This window comes from Ctenopharyngodon idella, chromosome 3 (genome assembly GCF_019924925.1).
Source record: "Ctenopharyngodon idella isolate HZGC_01 chromosome 3, HZGC01, whole genome shotgun sequence".
Classification (NCBI taxonomy): domain Eukaryota; kingdom Metazoa; phylum Chordata; class Actinopteri; order Cypriniformes; family Xenocyprididae; genus Ctenopharyngodon; species Ctenopharyngodon idella.
In genome coordinates, this window is record NC_067222.1 from 2,226,102 (window position 1) to 2,253,360 (window position 27,259).

The 27,259-nt window shown below is 35.8% G+C and overlaps 3 protein-coding genes across 11 annotated transcripts in view; 2 read left to right on the forward strand and 1 right to left on the reverse strand.

Annotated features, from left to right (window-relative positions):
• trap1 (TNF receptor-associated protein 1) overlaps window positions 1–27,259 on the reverse strand; it is a 157,270-nt gene that overhangs the window by 129,225 nt on the left and 786 nt on the right. The gene's annotated exons all lie outside the window — the stretch shown is intronic.
• The window catches only part of LOC127509239 (butyrophilin subfamily 1 member A1-like), a 120,925-nt gene that overhangs the window by 75,153 nt on the left and 18,513 nt on the right, over window positions 1–27,259 (forward strand). Inside the window, exons 5-9 of one of the 3 annotated variants that reach the window (XR_007929174.1) lie at window positions 5,716–5,823; window positions 7,687–7,852; window positions 13,089–13,147; window positions 13,372–13,398; window positions 15,728–17,061. Coding sequence is in view for 2 of the 3 variants with exons in the window: in XM_051887823.1 (XP_051743783.1) it covers window positions 5,716–5,823; window positions 7,687–7,852; window positions 13,089–13,147; window positions 13,372–13,398; window positions 15,728–16,251 (884 nt within the window). In the remaining variant the exon portion in view is untranslated. Of the gene's footprint in view, window positions 1–5,715; window positions 5,824–7,686; window positions 7,855–13,088; window positions 13,148–13,371; window positions 13,399–15,727; window positions 17,062–27,259 lie in introns of all 3 variants that reach the window. The other 2 variants (XM_051887824.1, XM_051887823.1) reach the window with 2 other exon arrangements.
• Window positions 1–27,259, forward strand: part of LOC127509236 (butyrophilin subfamily 1 member A1-like) — a 126,352-nt gene that overhangs the window by 1,751 nt on the left and 97,342 nt on the right. The gene's annotated exons all lie outside the window — the stretch shown is intronic.

Below are 27,259 nucleotides of genomic sequence, written 5' to 3' on the forward strand. Positions count from 1 at the left end.
CAGTGAAATCTAGCATGATCTTGTCAATAAAGCCAAAATAACAACAGAATGTTCTTCTTGTTGATCTGTAGCTGTAGGAAGTCCTCCAGTGATCACTGTAGATGGGTTTGATCGTTCAGGAGGGCTTCATCTACAGTGTGAATCTGAAGGTTGGTATCCTGAACCTGATCTTAAGTGGCTGGACAGTGAAGGAGTCAGTTTGAGTTCAGGAACTACAGAGACACACAGAAACACAGACAGATTCGGTGTGAAAAACACTGTCATTGTATATCACAGTGGCAAGATTCACTGCAGAGTCAAAGTGAAGCATCACATGCTGGAGACACTGATCGACACCTCAAGTAAGTACTGACACATCTGTTACTGTACTTGTTTGTCATTTTCTCATGATATTTTTGATGTAGTAAAAAGAATGAATGATTATGAGCTTATTATGTAAAGCTAGAAACAATATCCCCACTATCAGGAAACATTCTCATAACTTGAACTAATGTTCTGGCAAGGTTCTCTCAAAGTTATGAACAAAAGTTCTTCCAGTAACGTTAATAGTGTGTGTGTTTAATGTTATCTGGTCAATAATGTTCTCAAAAGGTTAGCACAAAAACGTTATTTATACATTGTTTGTGGAAGTTTTTTTTAAATGATGTTGGGAGAAAACGTTCTAAGAACAACATTCTAGGAACATTTAGAATGACTTCAAAAGAATAACTTCAAATGAATAAGGTTGTGTGTGTGCTGTTTTAATTGCCCAATTTTTTTTTAGAATTAGCTTTTGCGCACAGCCGGTACTCTCCCAGGTTTAGGAAACTGTCCTCTGTTTTTGCATTCTGCGCGCACACACACACACACACACACACACACACACATTTGTGTTGTACTGTTCCACTGATTCCTAATTGCGTCCACTTTCAGAAGACCAAATAAAGTGCTTTTGCTTTCGCATAGAAACACACAGCGTCTCCACAACATGGCGGCGACAACACTACTACGATAACTCTTTGCCTATGAAGTATTACGTTTAACGAAAACTTTTAGCACGTTTTTACTATTACAGCTCTCAAGGTTAAGTTATCTTGTAAAGTGTTGATTATATTTAGATCATGGTATGAAAGGTTGCAGTGATGAGCATGTAGCGGATCGCAGATGTTTAGCACATGCAGCGATCTCGTCATAGCAACTCGATTTCTGCACACTAACAAATGCTTTCATAACTAACAGTGCTAACACACTGTAAATAAGAGATTTGTTGATTATTACGGGAGTTTGGCGCAAGTCCAGAACTTAAGGGACGATCACACTGCACTTTTCATTCCATTGACTTCCATTCAAACGCATGCAAATGCGTCAGATAGGAAATGCAACCTCATGCGAAAAGTTTCGCATTTTGCTGCATGTACAATATACTGTCCTGTACATTTTATTTTTTCCATATCTATATTTTTATATATTTATAATTTTTCTTTAGTGTTTGTATTCTGATAATAATTGCACTGTCCATGGAGTGGACCTGATTTACATTTCTCTAACTGTGTATGTGACAAATAAAAATCTTGAATCTTGAAATTTCGCTTGTTCAAAGTCTAGTGTGACCGCGGCTTTAGTCACTGATAAACTCACGCTGTTTGATTGACAGCTCCAGCGATTGTAAAGGGAGCGTTCTTTGATCGCTTTCTATTTATAATTTAATCACAGTTTAAATAACAGATTATTTTCATCCTACTAAGAGAAACAATGTGAAATTGACCATTAAGTCATCACTGGTTTGATTTACTGGCACATAGACAAAGAACATCTGACTGTACACAAATAATTACACATCAGAAATCACTGGTCACAGATCAGCCATTAGAATTAACACAGTTACGTACATGTTGTCGCATTACTGTCGAGTCCATATCGTTAACGTCTGTTTGCAAAGCCTGCTCCAAAATTGTGACTGATTTACCAAATCCATAATTCAGTTCACATTTATTTGTATAGTGCTATTAATACATATAGTTTCAAGCAGCTTTACAGGAAATGCATGTCTACATTACAATTTAGAGTAATCTGTTATCAGAAGTGACTGTCTAAATTATGTAATTTCAGAAATGTACATATACAAACCCGATTCCAAAAAAGTTGGGACACTATACAAATTGTGAATAAAAAAGGAATGCAATGATGTGGAAGTTTCAAATTTCAATATTTTATTCAGAATACAACATAGATGACATATCAAATGTTTAAACTGAGAAAATGTATCAATTTAAGGGAAAAATAAGTTGTGTTGATGCCATGAAATTTAAAATCATCTCAAAAAAGCTGGGACAAGACCATGTTTACCACTGTGTGGCATCCCCTCTTCTTTTTATAACAGTCTGCAAACGTCTGGGGACTGAGGAGACAAGTTGCTCAAGTTTAGGAATAGGAATGTTGTCCCATTCTTGTCTAATGCAGGCTTCTAGTTGCTCAACTGTCTTAGGTCTTCTTCGTCGCATCTTCCTCTTTATGATGCGCCAAATGTTTTCTATGGGTGAAAGATCTGCACTGCAGGCTGGCCATTTCAGTACCCGGATCCTTCTTCTACGCAGCCATGATGTTGTAATCGATGCAGTATGTGGTCTGGCATTGTCATGTTGGAAAATGCAAGGTCTTCCCTGAAAGAGACGACATCTGGATAGGAGCATATGTTGTTCTAGAACTTGGATATACCTTACAGCATTGATGGTGCCTTTCCAGATGTGTAAGCTGCCCATGCCACACGCACTCATGCAACCCCATACCATCAGAGATGCAGGCTTCTGAACTGAGCGCTGATAACAACTTGGGTTGTCCTTGTCCTCTTTAGTCCGGATGACATGGCATCCCAGTTTTCCAAAAAGAACTTCAAATTTTGATTCGTCTGACCACAGAACAGTTTTCCACTTTTCCACAGTCCATTTTAAATGAGCCTTGGCCCAGAGAAAACGCCTGCGCTTCTGGATCATGGCTTCTTTTTTGACCTATAGAGTTTTAGCCGGCAACGGCAAATGGCACGGGGGATTGTGTTCACTGACAATGTTTTCTGGAAGTATTCCTGAGCCCATGTTGTGATTTCCATTACAGTAGCATTCCTGTATGTGATGCAGTGCCGTCTAAGGGCCCGAAGATCACGGGCATCCAGTATGGTTTTCCGGCCTTGACCCTTATGCACAGAGATTGTTCCAGATTCTCTGAATCTTTGGATGATATTATGCACTGTAGATGATGATAACTTCAAACTCTTTTTCTCTGAGAAACTCCTTTCTGATATTGCTCCACTATTTTTCGCCACAGCATTGGGGGAATTGGTGATCCTCTGCCCATCTTGACTTCTGAGAGACACTGCCACTCTGAGAGGCTCTTTTTATACCCAATCATGTTGCCAATTGACCTAATAAGTTGCAAATTGGTCCTCCAGCTGTTCCTTATATGTACTTAACTTTTTACCTGTCCCAACTTTTTTGGAATGTGTAGCTCTCATGAAATCCAAAATGAGCCAATATTTGGCATAACATTTCAAAATGTCTCACTTTCAACATTTGATATGTTATCTATATTCTATTGTGAATAAAATATAAGTTTATGAGATTTGTAAATTATTGCATTCCTTTTTTATTCACAATTTGTACAGTGTCCCAGCTTTTTTGGAATCAGGTTTGTACAAATCACACAGTTAGCTAACAATGTATTAATTTAAGGCAGAAACAATGAGTTCACTGAAGTAATGAATACATGTTGATTAGGAACAAGTGATTAGGATATATAGCAACATTTGGAATGGTGTGTTGATCCAGAGTTTGCGTCATCTGAAGTCCTCGCAGGGATTGGGGTCATCTCTTCACTGGTGTTGAGGCATCTGAAGTCTTCATAAGAGGCTCTTCATTTTGAAGAATTTTGATCTTCATTGTTATTCAGTTGTTGTACAAGGAGGACGGTTGGACAGTGTAGTATTTGTCCCGCCCCTCCTCCACTGTGATTGGACGGCTGGGTAAAAACGAGCGCTGAGTTTTACCCAAAGTTGAAGAGTTTTCAGCTCTCAGTTACAATCAATCAATCAATCAAAAGGACAAACAAACTCGTGAAATATTATTATGGTAGTGTTATCAAAATAAAGCATCATCAGTGTCATCACAGAACGTTCAAATGTTTTACGCACCATTTATTACATGTGGTAGGGAGCAGGAGTAAATTTCTTTCGTACCAACTAGGGATGCACCAATGTATCGGCCACCGATGTTTATCGGCCGATTTTTGCTCAATTTGCAACCATCGGGATATCGGCTGTAGCAGGAAAAATGCTGATGTAACAAACCAATGTTTTATTAATTAAGTGCGTGAAGCCACTGAGCTGTATAATGTCTGTTGCATAATCCTAGCGCTGCTGTCTGCGCTTTAAAGTTAATCAACTAACAAAAGATTGCACACCATTCTTGACTAAATAACTTTTGTAACTTTCATAAGTGTAGAGGACCCCATCCGAATGATGACCAAAACTTTACTGATGTTTTATTAAGTTTATTGCGTCCGTTTTCATTCCAAACAAATCACCACAAAAGCTAAACATTACAGAGCACAAAAAGTGTGCATTAAACTATCTCTCTCTTCATTGCATTATCATCAACATACAGCGAATTACTCAAAACACTTATTACAACTAACAGTTAACAAATACATACAGATCTTATGCCTTTTCGGGGGATGCTTAGTAAACGGACAAACTTTAAATCTGCAAAATATCTCTGAAGAACTGCGCGCTCTCCTTGTCAGTCCGTAGACTAGAACACCCATCAAAATAAGAGTCCCACCTAAAGGACTTAGTGCAGATCTCATACATATTTAAACTTACAAAAATATTAAAATGTATACAATAAAGCTTGTTACAATAAAGAAGGATTAATATATATATATATATATATATATATATATATATAATTTATTCAGTGAAGAATATGCAGTTCTATTTTACATTTGTTTACTTTATTTCTGTACCTGAAAACTTTTAAACCTAATTAAAAAGCACTGTTTATTTCATATGTATCTTTGTTCTGTTGTCTTTATGTAGGCCTGCTGAATGTTAAATGGATCCAATCCATGTTCATTAAAAATTATTTGATGATGCAGCAATAAACCTGCTAGTATATTTTAATGCAGGTGTTTTTGAACTTTGCTTATTTAAAACATGATCAAAATACTATCTATTTTGATAGATAGCATTTCTATTTTAAAATTTCAAACAAGAGAGGAAGTGACAAATATCCGTATCGGCCAATAATTGTTTGTTAAAATCGGTATCGACCCCAAAAAAACATATTGGTGCATCCCTAGTACCAACTAACATTTTGGAAAATTTTGAAATACATTACTTGGACATGGACACCTCTGATAACAGATCACTCTAAATTGTAATGTAGACGCATTTTCATGAGTAAAATTTACGTCAGAACAGCTTTAAAGGGTCATGAAAGCCCAAAACACATTTTTTGAGATGTGAACAGATATGTACAGGCTGCACATCATTGAAAACAGTAAAGGTATTCATTAAGTTTATTCATAAGTGGAAATGAGTTATTTTTACATTTTTTTAGAGCAAAAGGTTTAAAGGTTTGATGCAACAGTATTAGATAAATCTTGATTTAATCTAGATTAAAATGTACTCCTTATTGGTGCAATCCACCCTTAATGTGCTTATGTTATGTACTTAATGTTTTGCAGATAATAGGTTTATTTCTTGGAGGACATCAGTCATCATGAGTTCAGTTTTTGTTGTGCTCAGCGTGATTGCTGGATTACTGATCGCTGCGTTTGCTCATAAACACAGAGGTAAAGTTCTTGTTTTCTTGTATATGTAACTAAATAAGGCAGCCTGGGATTTTTTTTTTTAATGTTTTACTCTATTTTTAGTCATTTTTCAATCATTTTTTATTGAAAGTTGTGAACAATGTCATTTCCACCACATCTAAAATGATTGTGTAGTGTTTAATATCAATCTATGATGAAAACTTTGTTGGCTGGTTTCCTTGGTTGAACATTGAATTTTAAATTGCAGTTTTAAAGGTGGGGTAAGTAGCTTTTCAGAAACACTGTTGGACATTGATGATATTTGAAAACAACCCCCCCTCCCAAAAAAAAAAAAACCCACCCCTCTCTTCATTGCTCCATCTCCAAAACTCACCCTCCAATCCTAACCACCCTGCTCCAAGTCGGTCTCGCTGCTGGCATGCGAGGCGAGTGCACTAACAGTGACACCAAACACTGCATTCTCTAGTGGTTTACCTGCACAACTCTCACTATCAGGCCACTGTTACACACGCAATGTGAGAGTGGATGTCTGTTGACGCGCAACAAAATGCTTCATGAAAAATAAAGCACAGATGATGAACGAATGACAAGGAAGCACAAAAAATGAACATAGCAGTACACGAGTAAATACAAAGTGTTTGTTAGTTGCCAACAGCACAGCAGCTCCAGACAATCAATGACACTCAAACCCAGCATTACTCACATGTGGAGTGCAATCAGAGCAGCCTTCGCATCTGTTTTCAGGCATTTCCGCTAAGCTCTCTCTTCTGCAGTTTTTTTTTTCAAATCTCCCTCTCGCTCGTTCTCTCCGACCGTCACATGCCCCCTAATGCTGATCGGTTACATGTTTGTTGTTGGTGTCGGCCCGACTAACTTCCAAACAGTGTTTTTGAAAAACTACTTACCCCACCTTTAATACAGTGGGATCTGTTTCAAGGTCTGTGACCACTTAAAATAATATAATTAGAATCATTTTTACTAGTGGTCTCAGTCTATAGACACTGTAAAAAAAAATGTATTCACTTAAATTATACTTTTTTGAGATATTTTACATTGACTCAGTTAAGTTGAATTTACTCAGAATATTATCCCGTGGTTTCACAGACAAGGCTTAAGCTATTCCTAGACTAAAATGCATGTTTGAGCTGTTTTAACTGAAAGCAACTTATACTGAAAATATGTCAGTGCTATTGTTTTGTCTCAAGATGCACACTGATGATGTGAAGTACTGAGGAAAATATCTTTGTCCCAAACATATGGAAGGAAATGTACACTGTAAAAACAATCTTAATTTTATGGAAAATACTTTTTTTTTTTTACATTCTTTTTCTTTTATTTTAAATTGTACTCAAAACTATATCTGTAAAATTAACAAAGTCGAGTGTTATTTTAAGTATTAGGCCATTTATGACAAATTACATTAATCCTCATTTTTTTATACTGAAAAATGACTGTATTATTTATACAGTATTTTTCTGTTTTCTTAAATTACATATACAAATGTATGTAAAATTACAAAATAATGGCGATAATAATTTGTGAAATCCCCACCAGAGGATGCAAAGGGAGAGTTGGCATCATTGTATATAGTCATACTGTATATAGTGTTTTCTCTTGTCTTTATTCTGAATTTTCTTCAGCAAACAAACAACTAGAGAATGAGAAGAGCAGAATACAACATCGGGAATTTGTGTTTATTGAATCATTTATTCAGTATTAATGTCAAGTCTGTTTTCATCCGCAAAATATTTAATTAAAAGACGTGCATTCACATACTTTTGTGTATATCTTAGGTCCTGTGATTTGTAGATATTGTGAATATATATTTGAATTTAATGCTTTTGTTGTCTGAATTCTGTTTTCTCTTGTCTGAATTTTCTTCAGAACACATTCAACTACGGGATGAGAAGAACAGAATACAAGATGAGAAGAACAGAGTTGAGATTGAGAAGAACAGAATTGAGAATGATAAGACCATAATACAAGATGAGAAGAACAGAATTGAGAATGAGAAGAACAACATTGAGAATGAGATGGACAGAATACAACATGGTGAATTTGTCTTTATTAAGTTATTAATTCATTATTCATTTAAATTCTGTTTTCAGCCATAAAACATCTACTTAACTGTGTGTATTCATTTGTGTATATCTTGGGTTTGGTAAATGGTTACCGGTTGTAATATATATTTATTCAATCACAGACGTACACTTATATGATGTTAACACATCCTACACTGTAAAAAAAAAAAGTATTTTTTACAGAGAAAATGCAGTACAATTTAACTGATTTCACTTTTTTTATAAAACTAAATTTCTTTAAAAATACAGACATTCAGACTACTGAAAAAACAGGCTTATTCTTATTCTTCCTTAAATAAAGGTAAATGTCATGAAGTTGAACCTGAGATATCCACGAATATGCATTAATACATTGAGTAATGATTGAGCATTATTGAAGACATGTAAATGAATATACATTAATGTAACTGAGTAATTACTATTCAAGACATCTGATGATAACAAGCAGAATCACTGAAGGAAAGAGAAACAACAACTGATTTCAATCACAGCCTTAGATGAAATCAGCTGAAGATAAAAACATTAAATCTCTGAAGATCTCAGCAGAGGAGGATTAAACAACTCCACAAACAGCTTTACCAGCTTCACTTATTACTGACCAGATTGACTTTATTTCATTATTGTTTCGATTGATGTCACCATTGTGGTGATCAGAGTTTGCTTTAGTCTTGACCCTTGACTTTAACATTATTTTCCTTGGCTGCTGTAACTGTGTTTTTGAGACACATCTGTTGTGGCAAAAAAAAAAGTCAAGAGAAAATGATGTCTGTGTGACTCTGAATGATATATATAGTTCAAAATGTTTTGAGCACAAACCGTTTTTAAAATCTTTCGTATTATCTATTTGTCACAGCACTGATGGATCTCATGCTGTAGAATTACTAGGATATCATAATCAAAAATAAAACGTCACCAGCGGGTCTTAAAAAGTCTTAATATGGCCTTCTATAATTTAAGACCTTAAAATGTTTTAAATTACAGCAGAAAGTCTTAAATTCATTATCATGGCATTCAATTATGGCCCTAATTTCCGTGATGCAGAAAACAGGTATGGAATCGCAGAATCCATTCATAAAAATTTACTGTATAATGCAGAATGTCACAGAATTTGTCAACTTTTGGATGAATAAATCAAAAGTAGGACTAACCGGGCTCGACATTACCACTTGTGCGCTTGTCCGGAACAAGTGAGAGAATTTTACCTGTCTGACCAGACAATAGCCTGATTAAAACATCAATAACAAACATTTTTTGTCATCTGTGTTGAGCATCACCTCAGCATCACCCGTCTGCCTCCTAGAGATGTGACGCCAGCTGTGAAACAGAAACTGAAACAAAGAAACTACTGTTTATACCCAGTTTTTGCACTGTAATAATACCCATTTCACAATATCACAATGTAGATTTACTGAAATGGCAGTTCTATTCAAGTTTGCATACTTGCAGACAGCTGTGCAGTAACCTTGCCATATCCCAAACGTATAGTTTTGACATTTTTTTTGGTCAAATAATAGTTTATCATATTGGTTGCTTTCACATTTTAAAATAATAAAAATTCAATCAAAAATGAGTATAAGCATTGTAAATGCAGTAATACAGTTTATACATACCAAACGCAGAGTCCTCTCCTCTCGTGCGTCCTCCCCATTGCGTCTCTGGCCGAGGCAATAATCGCTTTAGTTTCGCTTTCAAAGATCTCTTTTATCGATGCCATCAATGCTTTTCCATTGCTAGATGTGATTATTGAAATCAAAAGAGTCCATAAACTATAAATCCTCACAAAAACTCACAAATACTTCAGTCAAGCTAGCTCATGCGTCAACCGGAACTGAATTTGAGAGATCAGCCGGTGTCAAATTTCTCGGTTTCTGAATGGACGGTTGGCTTGATTGACATGTCCCCACGAACGCTAACTTTCGGGCATGATTTATATACCATTGACATGTCCTCAGGAAAATTTCTGTCTTTTTAAAACTGCGGGGGTCCTGACCCCCCTGTCCCCCGTGCCAACGGCGCGCCTGCCTGACGGTGCTCTTGAGGCTCGTGCAGTCTCTTGAGGAGAAATGGAAACAAATTAGCGCAGCACACACAAAGAAACTCAATTATCTGCGGTACAAAAATAATGTAAAAAAGTGGATTTTTTATATTCGTAACATAAGATACAGTTAAACAACATGACACGACTAAGAGTGCTGTCTTCCTGTCACGTCATACAGTGCGAGAGAGACACTCTGCTAAGGTGTTTTGTGTGTGGTTTCACTTTCGGTAACTTACAGCGACAGAGATATGAGCTGTGCATTATCTTAAGGTGTTAGATCCAGTCACTGTTCTCCACCGGAGCGGCTCCCGTCAGTTTTGTGTTTCTTTTCCAAACTCAAATGCCGGTGGAGAACAGTGACTGGATCTAACACCTTAAGATGACGCACAGCTCATATCTCTGTCGAAAGTAAAACCACACAAAACACCTCAGCAGAGCGGCTCTCTCACACTGTATGACGTGACAGACAACTAGTTGTCCAGTCCTGTTCCGTTCACACAGCGCGAATATTCCGAGAATGCGGTTGTGAGTCCTGAAAATTTACGGGTGTGAGTTCGGTTATAAAATACGGTTGTCACTCCCGTAAATAACCATACTGTGTGTGAACATAACCGTATTAAGGACTCAAATACAGGACTGACAACTGTATTCTGCTGCTGTGTGAACGTGGCCTAAATTTCATGTTTATCATTTTTTACCCCCAACATTTATTTGTATTTTCAAAAAATATTTAAAACAATATCATAACTTTATTTAATGCAGTTATTTTAATAATATTTTTTTCAGTGTAGCCTATATGACAATTTTATTGGTTACAACCCTATAGTGTCTTATTATTCTAATTACATTTATTGATCAAATTTAAGAATTTAAAATGAAAGATGAAGCATTTAATAAGATTAGAAAAAAAATAATTTACAAATGTAAAAAAGTGGCCTTGAGTTAAATATCACAAATATGCAGATTTAAATATGTTAAAGCTGATAAAACACTAAATGGGAATATCGCTTCAGAATAAATTAGATTTACACAACAAAAAAAATCCCATTTTTCTGGGCAAGCAGCTTTTTTACTCGGACAAGTGAATGGGTTAGTTTACCCAAAAATGACATTTCTGTCATTAATTACTCACCTTTATATCGTTCCAAACCCGTAAGACCTTTTCATCTTCAGAACACAAATGAAGATATTTTTGATGAAATCCGAGGGTATCTGAACCACACATAGGCAGGAACGTCATTGTGCCTTTTGAGGTCCAGAAAAATGTTAAAGAGATCGTTAAAATAGTTGATGTGACTGCAGTAGTTCAACCTTAATGTTATGAAGTGATGAGAATACTTTTTGTGCACAAAAACAAAACAAATATAACTTTATTCAATAATTTTGTCTCTCCCATGTCAGACTTCTAAGCAGTTGATGCAGTGAAGAGCTTCCGTGTTTACGTCCGAACACCGACTCATTATTGACCGGCTCCTGCGTCAGCATGTGCCGTGCTGCTCACGTGAACAACGTCGGTCAATACTGAGCTGGTGTTCGGACGTAAACACAGAAGCGCTTCACTGCGTCAACTGAAGACTGACAGAGGAGAGCCCTGCGATCAGGAGACTTAAAGGGATAGTTCACACAAAAAATGAAAATTCTGTCATCATTTACTCACTCTCATGTGTAAACAGTTCACCCAAAACCGGAAAACACAGAATTTGGTAAAAAATAAAACGGAATTTGAGAAAAAATAAAACATATTTCATAGGGCCCTAAAATGTATTTTTTGTTAAACTTTTGAAAAAAAAGGAAGTTAAACTGTAAATGTTTCATGATTTCAAATATTTATTAGACATGCTTTTTGACTAATAAAATTTAATTTAACCATTAAAACAGAGTAAAACTAAATAAAACACACATACACAAAGAAAAATTTCATAGGGCCCTAAATTAAATTGCATGCACTGCAAAAAAAAAAAAAAAAAAAAAACTTCCTCAGGATTTTTGTTTTTCAGTAAAAATATCTAAACATCATTGAATCAAGATACATTTTCTTGACTGAAAAATTGAACAAAATTAGCTTCAAACTTTAAAGTGTTGTGTGCGCAACGGTTTTGCACGTCCGTCTAGTGCGTTTAGACAGAGAAACAATGGAAAAGTAGTGCATTGGAATGGAAAAACACATTCTGTGTGAACGGCCCCTAAGAAATTACAGAAGAGCGTTTTAAGGACAAAAACCTGACAGACGTCTTGAAATACATCATCTGAACAATGTTTTGAGGCGTGACTGTAGTATAAGCGTGACTAGTATAATTATTAGAAAAATAATATCCGAGGTGTAACAGCCACTCAGCTTCACGTCGTGACCGCATCTCCACCTCGGGTGTGCATTATTTTTCTAATAATTCAACGGCCCGTCATCAATTATTCCTTACAAGTGTGCTGTGTCGTGTCTTTTCTTCTTAGTAAGCAATAATGACCACTGACGAATTAAAATAAACGAACTGTTTACTGAAGTTTATGAACTGGATTACACAGATGCAGCGCACACACATTGAATCAGTCACATTTTCTTTCTGCGCACTCTCACTTGCTCACTATGCATTATGGGTAGATTTTTCTTAAAGCTGAACAACCTAATAAATGTCAATTTAAACTTTATCTGTTATTATCAATGACAATTAATTAAACATTCTGTTATTGCTGTTATTACTCTAATTAATTCACAACAGCTGTTGCTAATGGTTAGTTTGAGGTGTTAATGTTAAGTTGATGTTTATATGGTTATATTCAGTTACGGGTTTGTATTTTAAATTTATATTAATCAATATTCTTTATTAGTTCACTCAAATGAAATCCATTCACAGTATTATTACAGTAACACACTGTTAAATGTGTTACAATTAGAGAACTGTAACTGTGCTTATATACTTGTGTTTCACTGTTAATTTGTAATTTAAGTGTGTTATTGTAGTTTAAGATCAGCTTGACTTCTTCCTGTTTCAGTCTAAACATGTTACTTCAGTTGATGGTCTTTGACTGTTTTTTCATTAATGGTAAACGTTTGCAGTTCACCGTTTTTTACACATATTTTTACAGTGTTTAAACAACTAAATTATCATGACTTATTATTGGTCAGAGTTATAATTATGATGTAATTTCAATGTTATTTTCTCATCTTTTTCTGAATTTTCTTTAGAACGTGATCAACTTTTACGAAGTCTGAAGACGATTATAACACAAGGTGAATTTGTTTTATGGCTTTATTAAAATATGAACTACTTTTGAATTATTTTACAAATCAATGAATGAATACACTGTGCATCTATATAATGTATACATTTCATTATATTTTATTATAAGATATATAAACTGTAAAGTTTATCAATTAAAATGATTGATCTCATTATTGATCTAAAGATGAATTCTGTTATGAATCCTTTATAACTTCATACTTTCTGTTTTCAGCTCTCACTCATTTAAGAAGATACAGAGGTGAGTAAAAACTGTTCATGTTTTATGACAATTATTTATTTAAACCATTTTAATTTCCCAAATTAATTATCATGCCAAACATTTATTTGTTTTTTGTTTTTTTTTTGTTTGTTTTTTGTTTGTTTATTTGTATTTTTGAGAGTTCATTTAAATGATTCAAACACTAAATGGTCAAATGTAGTTTATATGTGCCATAAGAGAAAATTTAAACTTTTAAATCTTTAACTAAAGAAAAGCAAGACAAAAAAATCAACACAAGTTGATCAAACGATGAACAACAACATAGAAAACAATCTCAGGTAAAGCAGGAAGGAGAAGGAGAAGTGTGCTGTGAGTTTTATATGTTATCAGGTGTACGATGTTCACCCGGCAGATAAAAAGCTGGGCAAAATAAGTATAAGTTGTACCTCTGGGGGGCAAGAGCTGCCCAAAGTTGCCCCATAGACACACTATGGTGAAGGACGGCCCATGAAACAGGAAGTGTGTTTTTCTGTGGTAATAGGAAATTTGTATTGAACATAACTGGATCACAGTAGAGACGAGGAGATGATCTCATTTCACTCAGCAACCAATCAGTCTCTCAGGATCATTGTGAGGCTATTAAGCCACGCCCTAGCAACCATTTAGAGCACCCTAGCAACAAGTTCCATAGACTTCCATTGAAAGAGATTAAAGGAATATCTTTGAATGTGAATAAACTCAACTGTGCGCGGAGGAGAGAGCAAAGGAGGAGAGAGCAGAGGAGAGAGCAAAACAAAACACCGGTCACGAATTAGAAGTCTAAGGGTGCGTTCACACTTGTCATGTTTGGATCGATTAAAACGAACCCTGGTGCGATTGCTCTGTTAGTGCGGTTCATTTGAGCACGTGTGAACGCTGCCATCCGAACCCTGGTGCGCACCAAAAAAGCGGACCGAGACCGCTGAAAAGATGGGTCTCGGTCCGCTTCCAAACGAACTCTGGTGCGGTTCGAATGATATATGAACGCAACACGGACCAAAGACATGTAAACGAACCAAAAACAGGAAGATGAGACCCTAAAAAGGGCAGAATCCTTTCACATATCGGTTTTTCTCGTCATAGTCGTGAGTTTGACCATCACAGGCATCAGACGCGCGTCTCCACGCAGCAGATCGTTTGTGACGGATGGATTCCCGCCGCTGTTTTGACTCCTTTACACATTTTATAAGCTCTTGACGAGTTCCAGCCGGCCAAAATACCATCACATGCAGGCTACGCACACACAACGAGCGCATTCACCTCAGCACACAGTGCTGTTTTGGATGTTCGGTAAATTCCGGCTCAAAATGGGCAATACGTCATAAAATCCGACCAATCAGGATGTGAATGTATCCCTGTGCCTTTAGGTTCGGTATCTTTTGGTTCGGTGATAAAATTTCCAATCTGAACGCTAATCGGACCAGGACTAAATGTTTTTCTTTTCTTTTTTGGTCCGGACCAAATGAACCAAACGAACCGAACTACAAGTGTGAACGCACCCTAAAACGATCATTTTTAAACACCCAGGTAAACACCTTGCAGCCATCCAGAACACCCTAGCAACTGCATAGCAACCATGCAGAACACCCTAGCAACCACTCAGAATACACTAGCAACCACCCAGAGTACCCTAGCAACCACACTGAGCACCCTAGCAACTGCATATCAACTGCCTAGCAACACCCAGGTAAACACCTTGCAACCATCCAGATCACCCTAGCAACTGCATAGCAACCATGCAGAACACCTTAGCAACCACTCAGAATACACTAGCAACCGCATAGCAACAACATAGCAACCACCAAGAATGCCCTAGCAACTGCATATCAATTGCCTAGCAACCACCCAGAACACCCTAGCAATTGCATAGCAACCATGCAGAACACCTTAGCAACCACTCAGAATACACTAGCAACCGCATAGCAACAACATAGCAACCACCAAGAATGCCCTAGCAACTGCATATCAACTGCCTAGCAACCACTCAGAACATCCTATCAACTGCATAGCAACCATGCAGAACACCTTAGCAACCATGCTGAACACCCTAGCAACTGCATATCAATTGCCTAGCAAACATCCAGAACACCCTAGCAACCGCATAACAACACCCATGCAAATGCCTAGCAACCACCCAGAACACCCTAGCAACTTCAAGCTTTTTAAAGTTCAAACTTAAACCTTCAGATTTTTTAATCTAGTTTACAATTAATGCAGTATTTTTATTTTTATCTTGTTGTAAAGTTACCATGATTCCTATAAAAATAATAATCATCTTTATTTTATTATATATTCATCTGTAAAGCAGAATGTTCAATATTTTCTACAGTGAATGTGATTCTGGATGCTGATTCAGCTCATCCTCAACTCGTCGTGTCTCACGGTGGGAAACAAGTGAGAGATGGACAGAGATGGAAAGGAGTGGATGGGAAAGACAGGTTTAGTAATTATCTTGTTGTTCTTGGGAAGAACGGATTCTCCTCAGGGAGTTTTTACTTCGAGGTTCAGGTGAAGAATCAGACTATGTGGGATTTAGGAGTGGCCAGAGAATCCTGTAACAGGAAGAGCTGGATCAGTCTGAGTCCTGAGTATGGATACTGGACTGTGAGTCTGAGTGATGGGATGTATTGGGCTCGTGATTCTCCACCTGTCCTTCTTCCTCTGACAGTGAATCCTCAGAGGGTCGGGGTGTTTGTGGATTATGAGAAGGGTCTCGTCTCTTTTTATGAGGTGGAGTCCATGTCTCATATCTACTCTTTCACTGATCAGTCTTTCACTGGGAAACTCTATCCATTTGTTTGTTTGGGGTATAAGAGGAATGAAAACTCCACACCACTGATCATCTGTGATTAATGAGATCAGTGAATGAATTTACATGATCAGGTGAAATAAAAGGAAATACAACAAAAAGTGTAACAGCAATAAATATTAAATATTATTTTTTAACACTTTACAATAAGGTTCATTAGTTAATGTATTTGATCTTAAAAACATTTTGATTTAAAGACTTCTGCTTAAATGACTGAAATAACTTTTGTAAACAAATATAAATTATGTCTATGTATACATGTGAATTTCTTAACAAGATAAAGTCTTTACTTGATCATGAATAATGTTTAGATCTGGAGCAGATGATGAATGAAGAGCATCATGAAGTGATCGTACAGTAACTGTTCCTCCTTCAACAAACTCAAATATAAGATATTTTCATTTGTGTAACGTTTTGCTCACTGCATCATTCCCACAATGCCATTTGTGTTATTTCATAGTTTTCACGACTTCACTAATATGTGGATATAAAGAATCAGTTTGTGTCCAAACTTTGATGAGATTCTGGAAACAGATGAATATGAGTTTAAGTTTATTCATGTAGTCATATATTCATAAGTGCTCATTTACATATATTATTTATTTTCATTTTTTATTATTAATTTAATATTATTTGATTTTGTCTTAAGGAAATAGTTCACCGAAAAGAAAATTTCCTTCCAACCCTGTTTGTATTTTTCTGTGAATCAAAATGTTGAGATGTTTTCAGTCTTTGTGTTTCTCACAGTTGATTTTTACTGTCAAACTCTCATCAGGACTAAATGAGTATCTTTGTGTTCTGAGACGATTATATACAAGGAAACATTTACAGCCCTGAGGAATGCTGAATAACAGGTTTGAATGAAAGATTTAGCCTGTTAAAGTGAGATCTGAGTGCTTTAATGAACAACAAATAAAATCTACTGACATCCTTCAAATGTATTATAAATAATCACATCACATCCTCCACAAAAGAACCAGTCAAAGCCTGAAGACACTCGTCCACAAAGACAATGATAAAACTTTACTTGTAAATAAATATGAAGAAACCTGTCTATAGCTCTGACTGATTTTTTATTTTTTTATTTTAATTTCAGCCGCCCCTGAAATGGGTCACACTGTTGACATTGTCTAAGCAATATATTTACTAATATATTATAATGTATGTAATTTTATATTCAGTAATACACTTCATAATATGTAGATTTATATGTGATCAGATATAGTACTGCATGTGTAATATATTGCATAAATATTTTCTCATGTATAAATAGACCTATATTTCTATATATATATATATAGAAAATATATATTATGCAATACATTTCTTATATTTTATAATTATTTACATTTTAAATTTTACATTTTTTGTTTGTCCAATCATCAGCCTAACCTCAGGCTCTACTCTTCAGCACAATAATGGTCACCCCAAAAACTCACACATACCAGAAAACCTCTTAAATTCCAAAATAATAGAACATTAAACACTTACAGATCTCCACCTGTATTAATATTGAGGAAAACACATGAAATAACACTTCATTTGAACATTTACTCTCCTTCAACAGTCAGAAGCAAAGCATGCTGGGAACTAGAAGTCTGTTGTAACCACTGATCGTAACTCATTCTGTGAATGTGTGTACAAACATACACATTTATATGGGAACATACAAATGTGTCATTGTGTACATTATTATAATCATTTTTATTCAAACAAAAATGAATGTTTGACTGGACACAATGTGTTCAGTGTAAGTCTCTGTTTTGTTTTACAGGTAACATGTTTAATCTTTGGAGGACAGCGGCCATCCTGGTTTCAGTTGTAGTTGCGCTCAGTTGTTTTGCAGGAATACTGATACATGTGTATTATACGTGGACCAGATGTGGGCCGACAACACTATGTTGCTGTCAGGGATATGAATTCATGTCAAGAATTGTATCATAATTAAGTTATTTAATCAAGTTAGTTACCATATGACATGATAATTGTTTAGTTTATGTAAAATTAAACTGCATTACAGTAGTATAGGTCTATAGTAAGCAGAAAGCAACTTCTGATGTTTCCAAAGAGCACAGCAGTAATGACTTTATGAACTTCTTTACTTGCAAGATTGATAATATTAGAGAAAAAATAATAACCATGCAACCGTCTACTACAGTATCGTGTCAGATAGTGCATTGTAGTGTCCCTGAGGAAAAATTCAATTCATTTACTGCTTTAGGAGAGGAAGAATTGTCTAAACTTGTTAAATCATCAAAATCAACAACATGTATGTTAGACCCTATACCGACTAAGCTATTGAAAGAAATGCTTCCAGAGGTCATAGATCCTCTTCTCAATATCGTCAATTCATCTTTATCATTAGGATACGTACCAAAAACTTTTAAGCTGGCTATTATTAAACCTCTTATTAAAAAACCACAACTTGATCCTAGAGAATTAGTCAATTACAGGCCAATCTCAAATCTCACTTTTCTGTCAAAAATACTAGAAAAGGCAGTATCATCACAACTATGTTCCTTTTTAGAAAGAAATAGTATCTGTGAGGATTTCCAGTCAGGATTTAGACTGTACCATAGTACTGAGACTGCTCTCATTAGAGTTACAAATGATTTGCTCTTATCATCAGATTGTGGTTGTATCTCTCTATTAGTGTTACTGGATCTTAGTGCTGCATTTGACACTATTGATCACAATATTCTTTTAAATAGACTCGAAAATTATGTTGGCATTAGTGGGATTGCATTGTCATGGTTCAAATCATACTTATCTGACCGTTATCAGTTTGTAGTAGTAAACGAAGACATGTCATATCGATCACAAGTTCAATATGGAGTACCACAAGGCTCAGTACTAGGACCGTTGCTGTTCACTCTGTACATGCTACCCTTGGGAGATATCATTAGGAAGCATGGCGTTAGTTTTCACTGTTACGCTGATGATACTCAGCTCTATATTTCTTCGCGCCCTGACGAAACTTACCAATTCACAAAATTAACGGAATGCATAGCTGATATAAAAAATTGGATGACCAGTAATTTCCTACTACTAAATTCAGAAAAAAACAGAGATTCTAATTTTTGGACCAAAAACTTCTTCACGTAATAACCTAGAATATTGTCTAACACTTGATGGCTGCTCTGTTAAGTCTTCGTCGTCAGTTAGGAACCTGGGTGTGCTCTTTGATACCAATCTTTCATTTGAAGGCCATGTTACTAGCATCTGTAAAACCGCATTCTTCCATCTTAAAAATATATCTAAACTACGACATATGCTCTCAATGAAAAATGCAGAACAGTTAGTTCATGCGTTCATGACCTCAAGGCTAGATTACTGTAACGCTCTACTGGGTGGTTGTTCTGCTCGCCTGATAAATAAACTACAGCTCGTACAAAATGCAGCAGCTAGAGTTCTTACTAGAACCAGGAAGTATGACCATATTAGCCCAGTTCTGTCAACACTGCATTGGCTTCCTGTTAAACATCGTATAGATTTTAAAATCTTGCTAATTACTTACAAAGCACTAAAGGGTTTAGCTCCCCAGTACCTGAGCGAGCTCCTAATTCATTATAGTCCTTCACGTCTATTGCGATCTCAGAATTCAGGCCAGCTGATAATACCTAGAATATCAAAATCAACTGCAGGTGGTAGATCCTTCTCCTATTTGGCACCTAAACTCTGGAACAATCTTCCTAGCATTGTTCGGGAAGCAGACACACTCTGTCAGTTTAAATCTAGACTAAAAACGCATCTCTTTGCCCTGGCATACACATAACACATTACCAATTTATATTTTCAAATCCGTTAAAGGATTATTAGGCTGCATAAATTAGGTCAGCCGGAACCGGGAACACTTCCTATAACACCTGATGTACTCGTTACATCAGAAGAAGAATGGCATCTACGCTAATATTAGTCTTTCTGTTTATCCCGAGGTTCACCGTAGTCAACCGGATCCGGGCCGTATCCAGGTGAGACCAAGGACCTGCACCTTGACACGACCACAACGCAGCCCTGACGTATCAGCAGAGATTGAGTCAACTAGATCATCCACCGTGAGGGCCTCATCGACACGACAGCCACGACACAGTTCCTCAACAACCGTCCATACCGGCGTGATGAATACGATCCTCAATTGGATGGAACTGAAATAAATACTTTTAATGTTGCGATCCTATTGGACTTATGATAGCAACCTGAATCGTAACAAAGCACTGTTGGCCAGAGGAGAACTGGCACCCCGACTAAGCCTGGTTTCTCCCAAGGTTTTTTTCTCCATTTTAACACCAATTTGCCACTTGTCTGCCACCTGATGTCACCTGATGGAGTTTGGGTTCCTTGCCACTGTCGCCTCTGGCTTGCTTAGTTGGGGACACTTGACTTGACATTTGATATTCAACAGTGCTTTGATCTGCCTGCATTGACACTATTCTTTAAGAGCTGCTGTGCAGCCAAACAATGTACCAGTTATCAATGTAAAGCTGCTTTGACACAATCTACATTGTAAAAAGCGCTATATAAATAAAGGTGACTTGACTTGACTAGTATTACATCACATCATTTTAGCTTAATACAACAAAGTAGATTTAATGCTGTAAAGTTACCAGGATTTCTGGCAAAATACTATAAAAAAAATAGATTATTATTATTTTATTATATACCCATCTGTAAATGTTCAATATTTTAACAGTGAATGTGACTCTGGATGCTGATTCAGCTCATTCACGTCTCATTGGGCCTGAAGATGAGGAAGAAGTGATGAATGACACAGAACCATAAGAAGGTAAAGATGATAAATTTGATGAAAATGATCTTTATGGTGACGATGGATGGATGATCCCAGAGTGTGTTTTACTATGAAGTTCAGGTGATGGAGTGAACTGAGTGGATTTAGCAGTGCTCAGACATCTGGCCAGTCTTTCAGTGAGAAACTTTATCCATTTGTTAGTTTAGATCCTGATTGGTGTAAAATCTCCACTGAACATCTGTGATGATTTCTAATGAGATCAGAATCAGCATCCTTAGAAATAACTTATTTGGAAACATGTAAAATGATTTAGTGTGATAGTAATATTAAGCATTTGATGTATAAACCTGAAAATGTGTGAGCAATAATTTCTGTATTGATTGTTGTGGTTTGTAATGAAGTAATAAATTCTGTTTTTTTGTTACTCTTGTTTTTTTGCTCAATGCAGAAGACATAACATATTTCCAGCAGGTTTATCCGTGATCAGGGCGCTTTCCTGTAGCAGCTCTCTGCTGAGGTTTAGAGGAATATCTTCACTGTCCACAACACCTGAAAACACAAACACAAGACGAAACTTGATTGGGATCAAATTTCCTTTATTTTGAACATATTTCTGTTAATATAACAATGCATTTAAATTTGTTTCATGCAGTTATACGGAGGCTCATCTGACCTCGCAGGAAGCGCCGCCACTTGGGAAGGACGTCTGTGGCTTTGGTTTGGATCAGAATCTTCCTGCTGTACAGAGACACACTGGATCCCATCTCACCACTCACGTCAAACATGGATGGATTCTGCTCACACGTTTACAAACAGGGTAATGCAGTCAGTCGGGCATCAAAACAAAACAAAGAATCATTAGGATTTATTACATGCTGATCACCAAATAAATGGACATGAAATATTAATTTGGTTTGATTATCTATGTAAGAACAAAAGTGATTTGTGAGATAAAAATCAGATACACAGCCAAATATTAAATAAAAGGTATAATTAAAAAAAAAATTATAATTAAAACAGTTAATGTGTTTTAATTTGTATTCAAATATAATGCACATAACTGCATAATGCATATAAATTAAATTATGCATATTTAAGTTATTTTAATTTTAAATGTTGACAATATGTAAGATTTTTGGATTAAAATATCCAAAAACCACTAGAACAAAATTATATATTTTGTTGACTTAAGTACTTACATTATCCCAGATGTTTCCAAGAATGTTTAAATCCAGAGAAATAAGTCATTTTAACCAGGATACGGACCGTGTCTGTGCATCGCCTATCAATGACATCATACCTGCGTTACCCTCGATTTTGTAGAAACCATGGAAACACCAAAAACGCTTGTGTTTTTTAAGTGTTTTATTAGACATGTGAGCAACTGTTTGGATACATTCATCGACAGAAAACTAATCATTGTTATATAGCTCAACACAGTAAGTCTTATTGTTTAAATCTTGTTTTCTAGATTTACCGCGAGTACCATGTTTTACCATGACTAATATTGATCTAACTTACTGCAGTGTGGAACAAGAGTCTCATAGCAGCCGCCGAGTGAACACAGAGTAGCATTATAACAACTTTCCACACACAAATGTGTCTAATATGATAAACAGTGCTACGTTACCCCACATACGGTTGACCGGAAAAATGGAAGCGATGACTGCGGCATAATAAAAGCTCCACTGCTCTCGAGACATGCTCGTCTTTCATTAGCAATCGCTCCAGCAGCCTCGCTCCGCTCCACACCCTGCTTCATACTACAGTAATGTTAATAAATCTTTAATACATTAGCTCATCCATGAATATGACTTCTGCCCGAGCCCCATCCCTATTTCTTTCCACCGGCTGTAGACGTGAAGACAACACATCAAGCTACGCCTTTGTTTTGAATAAGCGACCTCTAGTGGCGAAAATTACATATTGTGCATTTAATTTAAAATCAATAACTAACATTTTTAATGTGTGTAATGTAATTTTAAAATATGTAAATACTTCATGCATATGCAATTTTTAATTAAGTACATTCTGTAATTTAATTTTAATTGAATTTAATTGCATGTGAATTAAAATATGTACAAATATGCTTTAAATGCATATCTCAGTTGTTAAATTATGTAACAGGCAAATTAATTGAAAATGAATAACATTATTCTTTATTATTGTAAACATTATTATTTTGTTTACATTATTCTGAAAAATGTCTATATATATATATATATATGTGTGTGTGTGTGTGTGTGTGTGTATAATAAAATAATTTTTTTTTTTTAAAAATGCACATAATTAAGTACATACTATAATTTAAGTTTAAGTGCATATAATTTCATATGAAAAATACGTACAAATAAGTGTTTTAAATGCATATTTCAGTCATTTTGTAGTTAAATTATTTTAGATATTATATGTTTAATAGGTAATATTTTATAATATTAAGAAATATCTGACAAGGAAACCTGCAGAGATATTGCAAACTGTATTATACTTACTGAAAGGGGGTTTAATTTTCAGAGTAATTTAAATTCTTTAATTAAGGGTACATTTATTTTCAGTGGGTACCTAAAGTAAGTAATGTGAGTTATAGTGGTTTAGCTGCTTTAAAGAGTAAGACTGTAATCTACACTAGAAACACTAAAGTCACTGTGTATTTGTCTGATTCAGCCGTCGTCTCACACTCTCCATCTACAGCAGTAGAAGATGCTGCGGATATTGAGTGGGGCGTCTGTGCAGTAGTGCAGCGTGTAGCGGGGTTTGTCGTGCGCCTTCAGAGAGAGAGAAAAACAGGTCAGGACCGATGATCAGGAAGGTCAAAGGTCAGCAGACTTCACACATCTGCAGGGTGTTCAGTCGCCGTCCGTTCAGGAAGATGGGAAAACTGACAAAGTTGCTGTACTTAGTCACAACCTCTGTGAAACAGACCAAAGTCACTTAAATGAGTTTCTTCTTTGAGCATGTGATGTTTGATGTCACTGGTTTGGAGTGTTGCAGACCTTTGACACGATCTTCTGATGAAAACTCTCTGCAGTCGTCTTTAAGATGAAGCACGATCTTAGTCCCCTGACGCACACCTGAAGCTTCTGCGATCTCAAACACTCCAGAGCTGCAGACACACAAAACCCAGTGAGTAAAACATCAAAATGTGATTCATTTTATTCAGATGTTTGCTTTGTCTCAACCTCAGATGCCTAAAGATGATCTAATACCCACAAATATGGCAAAAGCTGGCCGAGATCTCCAGTTCCTTTCTGATTGCTGATGCTAATAAAAGTAGGGCTGTGTGATAAATCTAATATTAGTTTTCGGCTTCCAATGATTATAAAAACACGATGATCAAGATAAAATGACTGTGCAGCATCACGTTCCTTTCCTTTAAATCAGTGCACTTTTCTCCACAAACATAACATCCAAATCAGTCAAATCATGTAACGTCACTGTCGTAATATTTTATTTGTATTGCATTTGTCCTATTGTTTGTCATTTTCCTCTTGTTTTTATTGTATTTCTGACTGCTTATGTTTTGTCAGTAATTGTTTGAGGACGTTTTTTACTTACATTAGTTAGTCTATTAGTTTCTGTAGTAGCAGACTTTGGAGTTTGCTCCTCTTTGTTCATCCCAACACCAGTGTCCTACAAATCAGAGCATAAACATGTTGATCAACACCTTCTACACAGGGATTAAAGTGCTCCACTGCTACAACTGATTTCCTTCAGCTGGACTGCAGAGAGGCCATGTATGAAATCAGTGCAGATTAGGGTCGGAAATGAACGGGGTCTTGGGGCAAAAATGCCACCAAAATGAACAGAAATACCCCCCAAATTCAAGACACAGGAGCAAAAAAAATGCTAAATCCAATATGACTGTCGTGATTAAAGTGTAATGTGAAAATGAATGAAAAGTTTCAGTTGTGACATTACATTTAGATCCGCTCTAGTTGCATTAATTGTTTGTTTGTTTGACTAAAAAGTGTCAAGTAGATCTGCACGATTCTGGATAAACTGAGAATCACAATTTGTTTTTTTTGTTTTTTTGTTTCAAACTGAGATCATGATTCTCCTACGATTCTGAAAAGACAACCAAACAAAATAACATGTAATTTACAAAAGGTTCTGACAAAATATTAATTGCTGCAGTCTATTTAAAAAATGTTTAATTCATTTGAATGAGTTATTTTATAAAAATTTTATATATTTATATATTTTTCATTACTGGACGAATCCGCATTTTTGAACGAATTACTTGAATGAATGATTCAATGACAAATACATTTTTTAACAGTCACTTGTCGCCACCTGCTGGATTAACAATGTAACTTATTTGAAGTGTCAAGATGCATTCAAAAGGTGGTTTGCTCTATTTTTCGCTACTGTAGACATCAGTGTTTATATCTGAACTATAAACTTTTATCCCAGTACTTCTGTGGTCATTTGAATATTTGTAGCACAGAAATAATGATACTGTGTGGTTGAAAAGACTGATTGTGAAGCTGTTTCATACCTACACACAATAAGTGCTTTATCTGAGTCAGCAGCATGTTCGCTGTGATCGTACTTAGAGCCGAATCGCTGTCATTTAGGAATAAGATCGTGTGGGTGTCTGAATCGAGATTGTGATCTTTTAATGATTAAGTATGTGTTGCATAGACTAGTCAACTTTAATGCTCTGCCATGACGCTTTAAGCTTGACGTCAACTGATCATGGCCTATAGAGGGCGCAACAGGATAAAAAATCTTTTTAGTCCACTTTTACACTCTGTTTCCAAACAGTTAAAATGACAAATAAATGCATACTCCAAAAGCACTTCACAAGATATGTCACATGTCTGTCTGTTTTGCACCATGTTCTGTTTGTCACATGTCCTCCTTTGTTTAGTTTTTCCACCTTTAGTTAGTTGTCATGGTTTCTAATTTGATTAGTGTCCTCGTTTCAGGTGTGTCTTGTTTATTATCTCATTAGTTCCCTCATTAGTTCTTGTATAATTACTCCTTGGTTTGTTCACTCTTTGTCCTGTCACTTATGTTTTGGATGTGTTACCTACCCGTTGAGTTCTTATTAAACCTTTTGAGTTTGTTGGAAACCTGCTTCTCCTGCTTTCTTCTGCCTGTGGTCACATGCCGTTACAATATGATTGATTATACCATCTGGATGCTCAATATTGATGGGTTAATGCATGTTTTAAACATCTTTCATAAAATTAAAACAGCTTTGGAATTACGCATATTGGCAATAGAAAAGCTGTTCTTCATCTTCTTCCCTCAAAAACGCTGTTGGTCTCGAGTATTTAAATAAAGTGATGGGTAACAGAATGTGACATTATTAATCTGATTCTGATCCACGATTCTGTCTTGAGTCACATGGGTTGAAGATACCTGGATGGTGAAGGTGCCTTTGGCTGCATCCGTCTGCAGGTGAATCTCCATCGCTGCTGAATCTCCTCCTGCTGTCATCATCTTGTGCCGCAGTTTCTCCAGCACATCACTGCCGTTTGAGATCAGCTCTCTGATGAACACCTACAGAATCACTTCCAGCCCACTCTGATCAATGCTTTTACATTACTATTATCATTTTAAAATCATTTATAGATATTTCTGGGGTGGTTTTCTAGTTGTATGTCAGGTTTCAATCCTTGAAATTGAATGGCATATTTATTACTATTTATTCTGTACTCCAACAATGACAAAAAAATTACAATATTTAGCCATATCAAGCTGATTAAATATTTAATTACTTGATTATTATTTGATCAAATAAATTTATATGGTGGCGAACAGCCAATATATTGCAGATAAATAAAACAACTTTAATGATGACCAATTGGATAAAAATCAAATAATCAGCCTGGACATTTTATTATTCAATCCTCTAGCATCATAAAGTCTTGAATGCTTCAAAAGAACTGCTCAAACATGACAGCATTACACCTGTTTTTTGTTGTTGTTGTTGTTGTTGTTTTGTTAATTCATCACCTCTTTCTCCGAAAACAGCGATCTGGCCACAATATCTAGAAGTTTCTTGGTCTCTGCTTGGAACTCGTGTTTGGAGTAGAATCCTTATTTGAAAAAAGAAACAAGAGTTTCAACATCCTTACAATTTCCAAACACTATAATATATACTATAATTTAAGTTTCTAAATCTTTATCATTCAAAAGTTTGGGGGTCAGTAAGATTTTTAAATGTTTTTTTTAAAGAATTCTCCTCTGCTCACCAAGTCTGCATTTATTTGATCAAAAAAAAAAAAAAGAAAAGAAAAAAAAAAAAAACAGTAATATTATGATCAAAGCTGAATTTTCAGCATCATTACTCC